At 41.2% G+C, this 17,562-nt stretch overlaps 2 protein-coding genes across 7 annotated transcripts; both read right to left on the minus strand.

Moving 5' to 3' along the window:
- Window positions 1-606: 606 nt before the first annotated feature.
- Window positions 607-14,128, minus strand: ube4b (ubiquitination factor E4B, UFD2 homolog (S. cerevisiae)). 6 transcript variants are annotated; one of them, XM_037268360.1, is made up of 29 exons: window positions 13,775-14,128; window positions 12,900-13,023; window positions 12,553-12,688; window positions 12,343-12,430; window positions 11,870-12,014; window positions 11,557-11,782; window positions 10,955-11,404; window positions 10,103-10,204; window positions 9,302-9,443; window positions 9,036-9,136; window positions 8,515-8,629; window positions 8,235-8,318; window positions 8,061-8,117; window positions 7,684-7,800; window positions 7,404-7,502; window positions 7,211-7,324; window positions 6,559-6,757; window positions 6,225-6,363; window positions 6,034-6,133; window positions 5,791-5,918; window positions 5,592-5,690; window positions 5,100-5,335; window positions 4,818-4,944; window positions 4,585-4,729; window positions 3,999-4,133; window positions 3,664-3,855; window positions 3,276-3,450; window positions 2,076-2,222; window positions 607-1,610 (listed from the first exon to the last, which is right to left on the minus strand). In XM_037268360.1, exons 1-29 carry the CDS (start codon window positions 13,796-13,798, stop codon window positions 1,546-1,548), a joined length of 4,011 nt encoding a protein of 1,336 aa, XP_037124255.1. In that variant the 5' UTR covers window positions 13,799-14,128; the 3' UTR covers window positions 607-1,545. The 6 variants fall into 6 exon arrangements, with proteins under 6 accessions (XP_037124255.1, XP_037124234.1, XP_037124228.1 ...); XM_037268339.1 differs by having other exon boundaries at window positions 12,804-13,023; XM_037268333.1 differs by having other exon boundaries at window positions 12,553-12,718; window positions 12,804-13,023.
- A 511-nt stretch (window positions 14,129-14,639) lies between these two features.
- rbp7a (retinol binding protein 7a, cellular) lies at window positions 14,640-17,189 on the minus strand. Its single transcript, XM_037268458.1, has 4 exons — window positions 16,958-17,189; window positions 15,695-15,873; window positions 15,512-15,613; window positions 14,640-15,247 (listed from the first exon to the last, which is right to left on the minus strand). The coding sequence occupies exons 1-4, from the start codon at window positions 17,028-17,030 to the stop codon at window positions 15,191-15,193; spliced, it is 411 nt and encodes a 136-aa protein (XP_037124353.1). The 5' UTR covers window positions 17,031-17,189; the 3' UTR covers window positions 14,640-15,190.
- Between the last annotated feature and the right edge of the window lie 373 nt (window positions 17,190-17,562).

Here is a 17,562-nt window from a genome sequence, read left to right on the forward strand (position 1 = left end):
GCGTGCTAGAGCCTATCCCAGCTGACTTTGGGCAGTAGGTGGGGGACAACCTGAACCGGTTGCCAGCCAATCGCATGCATTGACGAACAACCATTCACACTCACGCCTACAGATATCTAGGGAGTGGTCAATTGGCCTACCAGGCATGGGGAGACAGGAAGCTCCACCCACACAGGAGTTGGAATCGAACCTTGCACCTCTGTAATGTGAGGCAGACGTGCTAATATAGTATAAAAAAAAATGAAAATAATGCCTTTAGAAATTATGTTGCTAAAAATGCATGTCTTGAATAAAGTAAAATTTTAAAAAATATTTGGTATGGTAGGTTTTAGTGCAGAATGTTTTAAAATCCATGCAGATTGAGTCCAGTTGGGAGTTTATCCATTGCTTTGAATGAAGAGAAAGAAAAAGAAATGCAGGTTTGTGATTATTTCTCTTTCGGGTCCTGCACACTACAATTTGGATGTATGTTGACCTGGTTCAGAATAACTTATTTTGAAGATTGTTTTTGCATGTTTGCATTCTGTGATTCAAACACAGTAAGCATTATTTTTGCTTTTGATGCCAGTCCAGGGTGAGGTGGTCAATCAATCACACCATTTAAAATAATGTGCATTATCATTTATTTTCAGTTCAAAATCCTAGCTTCCAAAACAGTTGCGTGTACTTGGTGATCATTTCCTGTACAGTTAAGGTCAGCAAGGTCACGTTAGGTACAGAGCGAGAAAGACGATCACTCAACGTGATGTCACGGTGTTTCGCTGTCGCTTGAGCTCATGCTACATTCCGTCATGTATCGAGCAAGTTGGCTGTCTATGAGTTATTTGTTCTTTAAGGGTTGAAGGGTTTTGGAATAGCAGCCATGCACCCAAAAGAAGCCAATTTAGTATTTCGAAGTCAGCAGGGGAAATGTGACTGAAAAAGAATTAGAGGAAAAAAAAAAAAAGTACATCAACACTTATTAACATCTGACTGCACTCAAAAAGAAAACAGATATTTTAGATTGTTGAAGCTACATCCTTTATTCTGCCTACAACAAGCACAGGTGGTGCATCTCTTAAGCTGTGGGACTCCAGCACGTTATAACAACTCAAGTTAGTCATTGTCATAGTCTTGCTCACTACAACAACTCCCAAATATGCTTCACAGGCAGTCACCCTAAAAGCATCACAAGTCTTTAATAGCGCCCACATTTACATTGTTACAAAACACACAAGAACCATAAAGGAAATATTCAATGAAGTCACTGTGCAGCTCTCTGGTAAACCTGTGTGTGATGAAGACTGTTTTCTGCATACTTAGAAACACCCTAATTGTTAAATATATGCATATATTTGGATATACATATACCTTATTCACAAATTCTCAATGTAAAAAAAAAAATTATGATCTTTTTCAGTATTATTCTAATGTCCTGGGTAGGGCAAAAAGGGCACAAATAAAACTAGTTGGTTATTGTTGGTAGCAGTGACACTGAATTCAGGCGATTTGGGCGAAATGCCTTCATTATGGAGAGCAGGGCAAGTCGTAGTTGACATCAAGTCTTTACACAGGTCGTCCTCCCTGTTTCTCTCTCATCCATGCGTGGATCCTCACCTTTAGTTCAGGAACTGTGGAATGAATATACACATGCATGCTCTGATCCATTTTTCCCCAAACAACAGTGGTACCTGGATCTACAGGTTTAATCTCAAAACCACGCTTGTAACAATTTATATTACTCAACAATTTCCCCCATCGAAGTCACCAGAAAATGCTATTAATACGTTCCAGAAAAATAGCGCTGTCTTTGTACAAAAACATAAAAGAGAATATAATGATGTCAAGAAATCAGCCACTTAATGGGCATCTGGGTGTTAGTTTTGGCCAACCCAAGTGTTCATTTTGTTTTTGTGTGTTTGACTGACTGTTTCATTCAATAAACAGCTCACAGTGCATCGACAAATGTGACTCTCCTTTTTCTCCACGATACTTGAGTGGGTCAAAAAAAAAAATTAACGCAGAAGTAAAGGCAACTGTAAGTCAAGGTACCACTATACATTCAAAGTTTTGAAGTTTAAAATAAATGTAGTTACTTGACTCCAGCATGCTCTCAGTGAGCGGCTGCCGATTGAAGGGATCAGTCGGCGAGTTGAGCAAGTGGCGAAGGATGATGGACCGGTCCATGATGTTCCCCGAGGGCAGCATCACAGGGTCGGTCATCAACGTGTCCATCAAAGGATCTGGAAAAACAGCAACAACCAAATTTACTATACTCAATGAATAAAATGAGGTAAAAAAAAAAAGGATTTGCACACACTAAACATCAGCAAATATCACATGATAATAATCGTTAACAACAACTATTATTGTCTCACACTTGATTTGTTAAAAATGGGACATATAAGTTTCTAAAAAAAATATATAGCGTGGGAGATTTTGGTTGCACAGAAACCCGAGCCAGCTGTGCCCCGTGTGACACATTCCTGTTGAGCATGGCAGTCTTATTGGGAAATCAAAGGAGGTATGCAGGCCACATTCTTGTTCTAGATTATAATACATCTGTGGTTATAGGATAGCCTCTGTCCAAATTGTCCATTTAACTTTTATGGGGTGGCAAATCCCCTGCAGATGTCTGCTATTCAACAGTTACAGTGAAGGCTTTTAGCTCATTACAAGGCCAAGTAATGGTATGTATAGAGTGTATGGGGAACAGCACCTATTATTAGAATACAATTTATATCAACAAGAAATGTTTTTAATGCCATTTTTGTTTTGGAGGGGCAAAATACCCACATTAGGGTACTTTAAGATTTAAAATTGTACATAGGTGTGAATGTAAATGTTGTCTTATATGTGCCCTGCACTAGGCCAACACTTTGCTCCTATTGAGGAAAAATACTACAGAAAAGTGATGTATGAATGGTTTTGAACCAAACAGTTTGTCTCCTTGTATTTTAATTACAATTTTAGGTTTTTAAAAATAGCTCGTAATCCAGATTCCAACTTTAGTCCCGGGCACATTATTTTGTCACTGCCATTGACTGCTCTAGTGGTTAAAGGTCAGTGAATGAATTGAGTGGCTTCATCATAGCAGTATTTTGAACCCGTAAGTGAGGATTTGTAAAAGTCATGAGATGACACTAGAAGGGAAAGAGCTATCATGACAAAATAAATAAACAAGAATTACACAAGTGTCTCGGCTTTCATAACATTTAAACGTTTAGCACGGGGGATGTGAAAGCAAAGCAGACAGACTTTGGAAACAAAAGCACACGAGAGCAGCTCACACAGACCTTTGAACTCATCAGGTGCATCGCTATAGTCCATTTCCAACTGGGAGTTCTTGGCCACTATTTCCTCCACCTTCTCTGATAGCAGCTTGAATTTTTCAATGGCGATTGAGGACTTGATACCAGCCTTCCTCATTTTTGAGATGACCTCCTCAAAGAGCTCTCGGCTGTACGACCGCTACACACACATGCAAACACCAAAACAATGTTATTCAAGGGACTTACAGACTTTCAGAACATGACTTGCTAAAATTTGTTGACAGCCTGATTACTGGGACTGTAATTTGTCATATACGCCCCTTTTTTTATTCATCATCATTAATTCAGTCAAACAATATTACAGCGTTTAAAAAAATGTTCGCTATGGTCAACTGAAAAAGTTGTCTCTAACCTGGTCATCTGCAATTGCTTTAGCAAAGCGGGCACAGTCTAGCTGCAGGTAGATGTCAGTTAGCTGGTCTAAGAGCTTCTTGGGTTCGAAGCCATACTTTTCAGGATTCTCCACCTTCAGGTCCCGACACTTGGGCCCACAGAGCTGCTGGAGGTTGAAGTTCAGCATGGCAGCTAAACGTGGGCCGAGCTCCTGCAAGAAGATGACAACTCCCCTGTTAATAGCTTTTACGAATTCTGTATGTCCATGTTAGGCAGACTTTGGCTGAAGCGAAATATGGATGACACCTTTCCCCTTCCAGCTAACTAATATATTGTGGAGTTAGAGATACTCACGGGCCTGAGGAAAGGTTTTTGGACCTGCTTAGTGAGTATGTGAAACATTTCGACTGTCTCTGTGGCCAGGGCCAGATAGGAGCGAGACACTCGCTCATCCTGAGTCAGCTGGGACTGGCGGCTCTGCTGCTGGTCCTGAATAAAACCAGATACACACTCAGACATTGTCATGCTTGTTTTCTTAAGGTAAGCGTACTGCTCATCAAGGTTATGTTTCTGCACTAATTTATAGGAGTATTCAGGGATGGCTCATTTATATTTTTTAGCAAATTTAAGGTTTGTCTAAAATGCCTTTGTCAAACCTCCGCTAAGTCTTAAATACAGTATTCGGGTAGCAGGTAAAGCTTTCTGGAGCCGAGAGAACAAAATGGAAGATTATTTTACATACAGTACACATCAAATCAGATGCGATTGAAACTGATATATTATCAATGTGTGAGAATAGCTTGGGGAAAAATGCGCAATCATCATATTTAAGAGCTCTACTGTATTGAGAGAACTGAAGTCAAAGTTCAAAACATGCTGTAGAAATACTAATAACCGCAAACCCTCTTGGCTTAGGTAAACATTTCAGCAAAGTACAAACCCTGGGAAGCTGATCCCACTGATCCTTATTCTTCATCTCCTCTTGAATCTCATGGATACGCTTCAGAGACTCAAGGCTCTCATCTAACAGGAAGGTGGTGTCATTGATCAACATGTTGATGTAGCGGACAAACTGTTTGCCGGCGCTAAAGGGAAGTGAGCATGAGAGTACATAAATTGGGTCATTTTATTTAAAAAAAAACCCCGCAAATTGTGCCTTGCAATCAAACTCACTTGAATTCTTCCATGAATGTGCCGTGATGGGCATGGTTTTGCCACAGACTCTTAAAGATTGTGCTGATGTGGTACCTTATGGTGAACTTATCATAGAATTCGCTGGTGGCACCAGTATGCTCGACATCTAGCCACATAAGCCAATGAAAGAAGAGTCAGCGGCAGACATAAACAATATGTGGATACGTACATACACACGAATACTTACAACAGTGTTTGGAAAACAACATTTTGATTTTAAAAATGGTTTGATTTAACTGTCAAAACATCTTAGCCACTCACCAGTGTAGAACTTCATAAGAGCGGGCACCAGCTGTTTGATGGACAAGGGGTGGTTCTCCATCATTTCAGAAAAGCGCTGAGTGCGAGGCTGCACGGCAGGGTTGGTGACAAACAGAACTTCTACCAACTTGGCAATAAGGTACGGATTCCTGATGTAGTTCTGACTGCAGATGAACACCACCAAAAAGGTGACTATGTCTTGAACACAAGGCTCATATAAAACCTGGGGAGAATATCTGCAAGAAAATGCAAGGAGAGGAATATTTTTCTTTATCGGATATAAGCATGGCACTGTATTTAATTGTTATTACAATGCTACATTATAGGATGGTATTACCAAACAAGCACAGATCAACGAGTACCTCCTAAGGAGGATTAAGGGTCATTTGTGTGAAACGGGACCACAACAGATGTGAAAACACCATTATGGATATACCTGTTGCTGCAGAACAGATTTGTGTGCATGTGCGAAGGACTGAATTGTGAACTTACTGCACAACAAAAAGCAAAAACTCAGCCACATCTTCAATATAGAACTCCGGGAGCGCAGCAAAGCTTTTGGGAATCTCAGGGTTCAACGGCAGGGTAATGCTGTTAAGGACAGAAATTAATGTATGTAGTCCAGCAAATCACTTAAATTTCAGCATGACTGAGAGAGTCAAGCCACATCAAGTAGAGTCACGTGACTCACTTTGGGTACGCAGCGTCCACCATACGGAGAATGAGCTGGATGACAGTGCTGTAGAACTGCAAACATTTACGGAGCAGGTTCTCATCCAGAAGACCCACGTCAGCGCAAGCTTTGGCTCGAACCAGTTTCTGAGAGGGCACGAGTCAAATGCCATTAAGATTTTTAGTGTGAAGGTACAAATAATGCAGTGTTTCTACATTTAAGGAGAAACAAGAATCTTTTGCATCTTTTGTAAAAACAAACCTTGAGTTGCGTTTTGCAACGCTTCAGCATTTCTCTGTGACGACTGGCCAAGGGAGAGTCCTTCCATTGGGATTCACTGTTTTTCAGCTCCTCTACAGTCCTAATAAGGCACAATGAATACAATAATGTAAAAAGACATCAAGAGCAGCAGGGCAACTATCATGACCACAGATGCATGAGCATTTGTTTACCTGTTAAGTTCACGAATTGCCCGCAACCTGCGGATGTACCGCCTGCAGCTGGGCAGGATAGACAAATGGTGGGTATGCAGGGTCAAGAAGAAACACTCTGTGGGGAACTTTGGCTCGGAGAATTTGGTGGGATCTTCATCTGAATATATAAAAATCAACAATCCACAAATTAATTTAGCAGTGAGGTCTTACTGTAATAGAGTCATGAAAACCTGCAACAAAGAATGGAAAAATCCCTCTGCAACAAATGCAGTTTATTCACCATACGTACATTTATAACTGATAACATTTTATCTGACATTATTTTAATCCTTTTCGAGCAATGACAACTCACGTAGCTCAGACAGCCAGCTCTTGAGCTCTTCCATTGTGGCCTTTACGCGTGTCTCCTCTGGGCTGACGACAAGGCGACAACGAGGGTGGAAAATGTAGAAGGGATCCACTGTCTCCAGCTTGATTTTCATGCTGAGTTGCTGCAGCACTGACAGGAAGTTGAGCATGAAACCGTCTGTCGACACCAGCTTGTCATCGGTCTGAGAGAGAGAGAGGAATGCGAATCAATTCTTATTAATTTACCCAGTCTGCCGAAAGTCTTCATTTAACACTGATTATTATTGTGGTTGTAGTTTGCAGGGGTCTAAAGATGCACAAATTGTTTAGGTATTGTCCAAATGCTTAAAACGTCATCTTCTGATCAGGAAATATTATCCAATTTAAGTACTCCTGCAAGAGGACTGATTCAATTTGTGTTAAAGGGACAGTGTGTAGATTTACAATCACAATATGAATATATTCAAATAAATCAATGGCAATGTTTCAAGCTCAAACGGACAAATCAATCATGCATCATTATTTTAAAAAGAACTGAACATGTGATGCCGACTTTGTATCCTATAGATCATGCAAGTGTACATAATGAAGTGGTTGGTGAGTACAACAATAATGGAAAAGAATGCGGAAGAGTGTAGCAATACAATGAATCCTACCTGCATCTGAGCTTTCTTCACATTGTAGTTGACTAGAGCTGCCATGTAATTTAGGGCTAAATCCCGCGTCTCTCCGTTTAGCAGGATGTTGTGAAGAACTTTAAACAGGTCACCCTAAAAATTGATTATTGATGACAGGGACATTAAAACAGTAATCGGGGCAGAGATGGCAACAAAAGGCTAAAAAGCTCACCCTTGCTGACTCCAGATAATGCTGCAGGGACTGGCTGACAACTCTCGTGTTCTCCATGGTGATAGCTGGACCGGAAAAATACTTGTCCCCTACTTTGGTCTAAAGGAAATAAAAAGCAACGAGGTGTTAAATATGTGAAAAATATAAGCATGTATTTTGCAGTATTTATACTTCTTGTGCGGTATTTGAGTCATTTACAAGAATGTGTGGCAGGTACTAGTACAAGCAGTAAGCGTTAGAAATGAAAACACAGCTATAAATGGACAAGCATTGTACTTACATCATCCTCAGAAAAAACAGAGAGGCTGAAGAAAGCACCAAGGTAGGACATCCTCTGGATCTCCCTGCCACATCCTGGGCTCAAAGGTTTGGGACACCACAGTGGAAGGGAAGTCACCTGAGGAAAGGATTCATTTTTAGCCATCTTTTGGAAATATTGTAAACAAAAATAGAGGTGCTAATAGACGGCTGGACAATTAGAAGTAATAATTGGGAGAAAAGTAAAAGGAGCAGGGAAGCAAAAAGATGGAATAGCTTGATCTTTCCACCAATGTTTCCAGGGGACATTTGATGGGAACCCGTTGACCTTACAAATCCATTAATAGAACAGTCTAAGCCACAAGGACATAATGAGTATTCATTGAGCTGTGCACTCACCAAACTGCACACAGGGTGAGTCTTTCCAAACTTGATTTCATAAAGCTCAGCTAATGCCTGTAAAAACAAGAGAAACATAATAGAAACAAATACACGTTTAATTACTACCAAGGTTTGTAACAATGTTAAGCCATTATGCCAATTTGGACCTTTACCTGTCCTATAACGTCTTACCATGAGGGGGAACTTAAAGTTGTCGCTGTCAAAGGAACATTCTTTCACGGCGAGAGCCAGCCCATGGAGGATAGGAATGAAGATCTGAGAAACATGTCATGATTGTTAACTTCCAAAATTGAACTTATAGACAGCAGTAAATCTGAAATCATGTCATATATTCACTGAAAATAGTAGTCAAGGAACATGGTACTCATGTAATGAGCTCTACTCTATCCAAATTTGTGCTTTTGCGCTGCACACAATTACAGATAGCTAAACTGGCAAATGCGTGTCACACCTGTCTGAATACGTCTTCTTCCTGGTGGGTAATGCGCACCAATTCCTGGATAAAGCCATATGGGAGGTTCCGGCACAGCATATAAGGTACCAGCAGAGAATGCTGGAGAGAGCTCCTGTGTGTAGCAAAGAGAGAGACAAACAAAGAAAGCATTGTTGCAAACATATATAATGTATCTGAGAGAAGGGGAAAGAGGAGTAGCTTTGGGGACAGTGAAAGGGTGGAAAAAGGACAAAATGTCCTCTTATTTAGAGACAGATAAAGGAACTTAAAATACTGGTGAACCTTAGTTTTAAGACAAAGAATATTAATCAAGTATGACGTGTGTCCAATATCGTGAGGGTTTTAAATGATAGCCAATAAATAATGGAGTTTTGTGTTTAGCTTAGAGGTCAAAGCAGCCTCAGAAGTTGATCATTGGGGCCAAATTCAATTGAGTGACCCTGAAGGTATTGTTAGGAGAATTACACTAATACGACGAGGCTATATACTGTGGAACAAAAAGCTTCGGGAAAACTTACCGAGGCTGAGTCAGACAGCCTTGCAGAACGAGGGCAATGTGAGAGATACACTGAGAGCGAATGTTGCTAAGAAGCTGGCTGACATTTGGTTGGTTACACATCTGAAGGACAGTAAAGAGAGGAAAGTTAAATGTATTAATGGATTCTTCAGGACGTAAACTGATACATGAATTGATTGGCTGTATGAATACCGGGGGGAAAAAAAAAAAAAAAAAAAAGCAAGGAACCCAGAAAGGGCGTACTTCTTATTTGTCTATGCCAAATACCTTAGGAGCTTTCCTCTCCTCCATGCCAACACTGTCAAAGCGCTCAATGAGGTAGTTCAGCATCTCTGTCTCCTTGCATGCTTCGATGGTGAAGCGGTCGCCGGTCAAATCACAAGACACTGACCCTCCACATGCGCCATGACTAAACAAACACAAACAGGAGGAATATCAACATTTGCCACAATGAATGAAAGATAAGATGCACCGTTAGCTTCGAGTAAGCTCTCAATCACAGGCCCTGAAAGAAACACACTTGAGGCATTAGCGACTGTATCACATGGCATGTGGCGCTTGAAAAGGAAACAGCTGTTATTATTCAGTTGCTATGAGGATTGTCATTGGTAATGCAAAGTCCATTAGTGGGTCAGCTGCAACAGCATAACCCTCAGAAGGTAGAATATTAGCTTTAGTTATTCAAGGAACACTGGCAATGCACTGTGATACACTTAAGAAGTTAAAGCATGTAATGTTAAAGCTACAATAACATACAGGACAGGATTGTAAGGCCAAGGTGCGAACCACTTTTTCCACAATACTCCATAGGTAGAATTGATCCAGGAAAAATAGATTTAATTGTATAAAAAAATAAAATAAAAAAAATACCTACAACCTAAAAGTTAAACCTTGTAAAAACACATAAAGCACTCTTAAAGAGAGCCGAGTCCGCCTTTGTTAATCATTCACCACTCTGCCACAGTGTGTTTGTGCGCTGTGAGTGGCAAGGCCCCACTGGTGCATGCAGCAGACCTTTGCTGGGCAAGCGGGCACACGTAAAACACACAACACCGTGCAGCGGTGTACCTGGACCCAAACTGAACCCGTGCAAAATCCTCCTCCTCCTCAGACTCTTCATCGCTGCTGCCCTGAGATATGTCAGAGAAGGCAAACGGGAGGGACAAGGGGCTAACATGACAAAAACAAGAGGAGGAGTGAGGTCAATATTGGAAGAGAAACGGTATGAAGGAGCAAGCAAAGGGGAAAGAGATAATGAAAACTGAAGACCACATTTGGAATGGGAAAGGAACATAAGATGGGGGGGGGGGCACTACTGTTGCAAACATCTGCTTCAGGGCTAAATGTTCTTAGTTAATGCCCATTTGATTGCAGTGTTTACACATTGTTGGAACATTCATTCCTCAAGTAGCTAGTTCAGAGATGGAAGGAACAGGCTATTCTTTACATGCTTGATAATTCTACATCACTGTTGATACTATAAAGCATATCTCACACATAGAGTTATTGTACTTGAAATGAATTATTTTTTGCTACTAATATGCAAGCAAAGGATGTGTAAAAGCAGCATTAGTTGCCAAACCATATTAGTTGTCATATGTATAGCAAGTGCAGCATTTTCAAATCCTCTAATTAGCAGTATAAAAAAAACGTGCATATCAATCGATTAAATAAATGCTCCTCCCTACTTTGGCTATTCTCAAATATTAATTAATAATATGTCTTATTGATAGTTAGTTCATATGGGAATTACCTATCAACTTAAATCTGTTGAAAGTTGTATCTGTATTGGGATCCATTTCCAGCTTGAAGTTTGTGTCAAGTTCAGCTTGAAGTGAGTCAATGTTTTAGGGTTAATGTTTTAGTTTGCTGGCTCGCGTGTGCCACACACACAACCATGCAAAAGAAATGGTGAGATACCTAGAAGGCGGGATCCTTGATGCAAAGGTGGCCTGTCGGGCATTTGTTCTGGGAGAAGGCGGGACCACAGGAAGCAAACTTAGGGAGAGGGTCGGGTTGCTAGGTGTTGACAGAGGAATTGGGGTATTGGGGGGCACAGTGAGGCCTGCTGGGCTAGGAGATGGTGGAAAAAAGCTAAAAGCTCTTTGTCCTGGGCTGGTTGGGGACGGGGCTCCCCAAGGAGATGAGACAGAGTAAGGCCGATAACGCTGGGAAATGGGCATGGGGGCAGACAAAGGGTTGAGAGATGGTCTGAGGGGAGCGGCGGGAGTAGGTGGGCTGGGTGGAACAAAGAACTGTGGCGTAGATGGTGTAGAAGGTACAGAGGGGGTGGTGGGTGTGGGGTCATTTGGTGAGCTCCTCTTGGCTGCATCCAGACTCATTGGGCAAGGGCTACCACACGCATACAGACTGTGGACAATATTGATCACATGATGATTGTAATGCCAATGATTTTCAACCTGGATAACTTCCAAGTCATTAACAAATTTGGAGAGAAGAACATCTCAAACTTGATTGGAGGTTTTGAACAGTGGAGGAAAAAAATAAGCGTCGTCACTTGCCTTGACAGAGAGCTTGCGCCAAAGGAGCCTGCACTGGTGCCCATGGGGCTGCCACCTTGGCTGGAGGGTTGTACCAATGTCAGGTGGCGGTCCGGAGATTTGGCTGCTGCAATTGGCTGCGAGGTGGCGGTCAAGCTGGCGAAGGGGTTGTGGACAGGCGACTGGGTTGAGATGAGGAGGACCTCCATCAGGATCTGGCCGATCAGGTCTTTAAAATCAGAGTACACTGCGAGAGACAGAATGAGAAAATAAGAATTTCAGAGCTCCACTTAGAAATGTTTTTGGTGAGATAAATATAGCGTCACTAACATACCATCTTTAGGGTTACGCTGGAATTCAGCAGCCAGTGAAGGGAGGAAGATGACATCGCGATGCTGCTCCTTCCATGAAACGCGCAGGATCTTACAAATGAGCTGCAGAGCCTGGTCTTCTGTGACATCTGAGTTTGCAGAAGCTTCCTAGGGGTGCACAGGTTCCATCGGACAAACATTTTAAGATGTAACAATGGACATTTTGGCCCCCCTCAAGGGACAAAGGTTGTAGAAAGGATGTTATGTATACTGCACCATAAGTAAACCCTGGACAGATTTATTACAAAACATTGATGATTTTCATTATGTGCTACAATATGCACCCCATTGATGAACTTATCAAGGCATGCATATTTATCCATCAAATTCATCAACTACCACGAGTTTCATTTATTTTCACCACAGTATTTGTCTGTGTTTATGTGCAAGCACAGATGCCAAGTCAAATCCAATGCTGTAAGAAATAGTGAATTACTTTTTCGGTCAAGTTCCTCTTCTCTCTGCGGTCGCTGTCTTCCACCTCCATGTTCTCTATCCCCGAGTCCACATCCACTTGGGACATGCTAGAACAAAAAAAAAAAACCCGCACATTTCATTGTGTACTTTGTACCATGTAAATGTCTTGAGCCAGGTGCTCCATCCACAGTCATCTTTTGTCATGCAAACCATTGTGAAATGTTATTACCTCTTTTCACAAGAGGCAGTGTCAATATCCATGCTCTGTGAACGAGACAAACTCTGGGACTGAGTCTCAAGGCTGTTGGAGGGGGAGCTGGAAAGGGAGCTGACACCTTCACTACTTTGACTGCCATAAGCCACACCTTGCAAAAGGCAAAACACGCGTGAGCACACTGAAGACACAAGGAGGAAATAGTTCAGACAAGATATGACAAACTGTTAAAACCAACAACAACTATTCTCCGTCAAGCTTTTTACCAGTGGTGCCAATGGGGGATGTGGCAGGGGTACCGCTGTGAGCACTGAGCCCTAAAGATTGTGAGGCAGCTGGTGGCAGGGGCTGAGATGTTACACCTGAGGGTCCAGGGAGGGGTCCCGGTGGAGTTTCTCTCTGTGGTGATGTCAAGGGGGTGCTGAGAGGGGTGTTAGGCTGTGAGGACTGTCCCCCTGCCAACCGTGCCAATCTCCTTCTGCGAATCTTGAAACGTTAAAAGTCCAAAGTTAAAGAAAATAGGTTGAACAAATTATTAGTGATCTTCGTGTTTAATGCTCATTTGAAATAACAAATGGCTTTGCTATGCCAAACTGAAAAATCACTTTTTATTTAGAGTAACAACACTATGGAATCGTTTTAACATCAATATTGAGGAACACGACTATGAAAATAATACTGTTGCTGTTTGTCCAGATGTGTTATTTATCAAGGAAAAGATCACAGTCTTAGGCGTTTATTCGAAACAAGACTAGCAATTTCAGCTACCCAAAAGTCGTCCGCGAGAGAACATTTAAAATAATATGATCTACATTAACATGCGAGACAAACACGAGGCAACTTATCAACGCAACTGTGATAGTTTTCACTTAAATTATGTCAATTTGGGACCAGGTTTTGTCTGCTACAAGAACAGGGTTAGCTGCCTAATTTACGACCGTACAGTGCTCATGCAAACTACCGCATACGCAGTTTGCCCACAATAACTGTCGACGTCCGCTATTTTCTTTTCTAAACACGCCGTATTGACCCGGTGGATGACATGCTCTCTTGTATGGTATTGTTGAGCTCAGCTTGTGGTTTTGTCGCTGGTGTTTTCACCAATTGCTCCCGTGGTAGCCGCTTAGCTAAGAGTAGCACAAAGCTAGTCATCATGTGTAAATCTATTATCTGTAAACGAAAAGGGAATGTAAGTTGAGCTACACAAGTAGTGTTGTCGTTGATGCGTTTTCCTTACCTCATCTGCGCTTAATTCCTCCATCGCAGCTGAAAGTTTAACCAGCTATCTCAATTTCAACCACTTCACTATGACTGTGCCAGCCAGAGCCTGCTAGCTAGCCTCAATCTGAACTAGATATCTTATGCATAGCCCAAATCGTTCAACTAATATGTCAGTCTTGATTGTCTCGAAGATAAAAACGAGGACACTCCTGCGCAAAGACTAGGGACATAGATCGAGTCCAAAATGTCTCTCGTTGGCTTAGCTTTTCTGTCAAGTCAACAGTGAAACAAAAAGAAAAGTAGCTAGCTATTACACGTCAAAATACTAGAGCGGCCATTTTGGTTCTACTTGCAGTCACGTGACAATACGTCACAATGGGCGGAGCAACACAGGAAGCGTTGAGGAAAAGTACGTGGATGCTAGTCATACAAATTAATCAACAAATTATCTTGTCAACAACATGAATAATATTGAATGTCAACTAATAGCTACATTTTAAATCACTGACTTGGCTCTAATAAAAACAATCCATGTTTAATTTTAAAATAAAAAACATTACTTTTATTCATCTTCAAAATTTTACACACATATGTAGACACACATACATACATATGTACACGCGCACACACACTCACACACGCGCGCGCACACAATTGATGTGTAACGACTTCATGTTTCTTGCAAAATTGTTAACTTTCCTCATTTTTAACAAGATATTGAGAAACTGCAAGCATCATATTTTGGTATCAATTTCTGTTTTAAAATAAATGCAATTATCTTTGAACACATTTTTACTGGCTTCTGACTTTAAAACGAGAAAGACTGTTCAATCAGTTCCTGAAAAGGATAAGCGGTGTTGAAAATGGATGGATATGGAATATGAAGCGATCACATATTTATTTTATTTGAGTTCAGCATCATAACGGCCATCTATGAAGGAAACCTTAACTACGTGACAAAAACCATTTCGACATCCCAATCACCAATAGACCAGGTTAAAGCATTTAGCAAGATGTTTTTGGCTCATTGGCCAAACTTTGCCCAACCTTGGATTTGAGCATAACCGTTTGCCAACAGCTTTAAAAAAAAAAAAAAGCTTTTTACTTTGATCTGCATTTATTTGAATTTTAGGTGACACATATCCCCACACATAATACGGATATGTACATCTACAACGCTGACCACAGTTGTTCCATAAAAGCACAAACACATGGAGAAACATATAAGTAACCAGACGCTGCTAATCTTTTTGCCCCTTGTGAGCTAACCTCGATCAATGCAGTGGTAAACAGTCATCCACCGTACTTACAGTACGTAACAGTATTCATGTTGATGTACTGCTCTCTAGTGGTATTTTAGTTATTCCCTCACAGCTCACAGGAGAGCTCATTTCTTTTGTGTAATGTCCATTTTTGACATTTATCCTCCTCTTCAGTCATTGACCTTCTTGAAAACCTGCTTGCAGATTTCCCCTTCACAATACAGATCCTGAGAATAGGAAAAAAAGATGCCACATTGAGTAATACATTCTTCCGTTTTCTATGGCCCTTGTTAAAAAACGTATTATCATTAACTAATAATGAGCAGGTTGTGGGACAGATGTGCAGACCATGATTTTCCAGTGTTGCCCCATAGATGACATAGTAACTGAACGTGAACATTGTGTATTGTAGAGAGAAGAAATATTATGGTATACAGTACGTACTATAATAGGAATGGTAATAGTTGTTTTGTGTGATGCTAAATTCATACCAAGTGAAGCTTGTCCTCTTCAATCCAGTGACACCACCCTCTATTGTTCTTCTCACCAGTCTGTTCGCACACCAGCTTGTTCCCCTCCCACCTCACCAGCGACTGCGCGGCACAAGAGAAAATGCCAGCTCATCAAAATTCAACGCAAGGCCCTCAAGCGTTTGTTGGGCCACTGCTATTCACCTTCATGTGCCGGTTGTCTAAGCCCCCGGAGAACTCCTCAAACACCTGTCCCACTCGAAAGGACACGGTGTAGTTCCTGAAAGTAGTACATGTTTTGATGACGTACCGGTCGCCCTGTTGTTCAATCAACTTCTTCAGCTTCAGCTTCAGAGCAATTTTTCTAATACAAGGGTTGATATCTGGGGAAAGTGGCCACGTGTGAACAGATAAAGGCAAACACATCTTGGGGCTTACTCATACTATGCCAAATGTATTTGTGACGTTACATTATACAATGCAGAATTGTTTATTTCTATTGTTCAACAGCCGTTTATCATTAATAACTATCAAGAGGAGCTATCACGCTCATTACAGCGGATATAACAAATTCTACTAAATAGCCTAGTTCAAATGCTTTTTTACCAAGCTAAATAATTTAAAAACTTTTTCCACCATAAATATGACCAAAACCTGAAAGAAAATCAAGAAGCAAGGTAAAAATAACAACCAAGATTATGTGGCTGCACAAGTATGCATGAGCTTGTCTCATCAGTATGTGGCTGTGTTCAGAATGAATAACATTCGAAACCATGTTTAATGGTGTCAGCACTCACTTGCCAACATTTAAAGTTAATTTTGAATACATTTCAGATGTAAACCTTTTTTTTCTTTCATGCAGAAGTCTTGTGCAAATTTGGAACTGTTAATAAAAATTCCTTTCAACACATTACATTAATCAATTTGGTGTCAGTGACCATTCAATGTTCATTTTGTCCATTAAGATTACACACTAGTAGGGGATTTTTTTATATTTGCTAAAGCGTCATTGTTCGTGAGCAGAGCTTGACAGTGACATTTGATTAGTGTAGGACACCCTTTTCTTGCAGAAATGTATTGATGAGCTAACTGACCACAAACTCATAGCCTAGTACTACTATGTTGTATGGAGACCCAAATTTCCCACTCAAATTGCTTGGTGACATTTTATGAAAGGTTCTTTCTTTCCAGCATGATCCAATGTGGGCACGCTTTAATGAGTTTGCTTGGAGAACCACCATCAAAAAACTTTTGCAAAAACTTGAAAAGAGACACAGACACACTAACATCTTGCAAAGTATTCCCAGAGAGTGCATATTGTTTCACTTTCTGTACAAAATGTGTACTAGCCAAGTGTCCCAGTACATTTACCCATATACAAATACTGTACAGGCTAAACAATACCATTTAAAAAGGCTCAGACAAAAATGAATGGTCAATAACAAGAAGACATTGAAAGTATCTTACCTAATGCAATCATGTAGCCCTCAAAGTTCTCATTGCTGATCATGTCCCATGTGCCACACAAGTTTGCATGCATTCTTGGTGAGCCTTTCAACGAACTCTGAACCACCGGGGAGGGTTTAAATCTACGGCTTCAAAGGCTTCTTCCAAAAGGCAGAAGAAATTATATTTAGTAGCAGTAAAGTATTAAAGTAGGTGTGCCCTTATGTCAGCTCAGCGGCGATGCATGGCGCTCTCATGCATGGCAAGTTAGACTGGTCCAATTATGTAAGTCAATTTCAGAGGCGTAGCCAGGAATTTTTCCAGTAGGGGCGCACGCCCACAGGAAAAAAAATCGAACATCACCCACGCCGTTCGCTGATCGCTAAAACAACATCCGGGTCCGGGAGGCAAACGGTGAATGGATAACATCGCGCACATAGAATAGCGCAAGCACATTCGCGCAAGACCGAAAGAAAAAAACGGCATGAAAATGAAGAATCGAAAAAGCTCGATTTTTTTCAACCGGGGCGCAGGGAGTCCTAACCGGGGCGCCGCCCCGGCTCGCCCCGGCTCGCCCCGGCTTGGCTACGCCTCTGGTCAATTTGCAGGCACTCACAGATATGTCA

Source organism: Syngnathus acus, chromosome 2 (assembly GCF_901709675.1).
Source record: "Syngnathus acus chromosome 2, fSynAcu1.2, whole genome shotgun sequence".
NCBI lineage: Eukaryota > Metazoa > Chordata > Actinopteri > Syngnathiformes > Syngnathidae > Syngnathus > Syngnathus acus.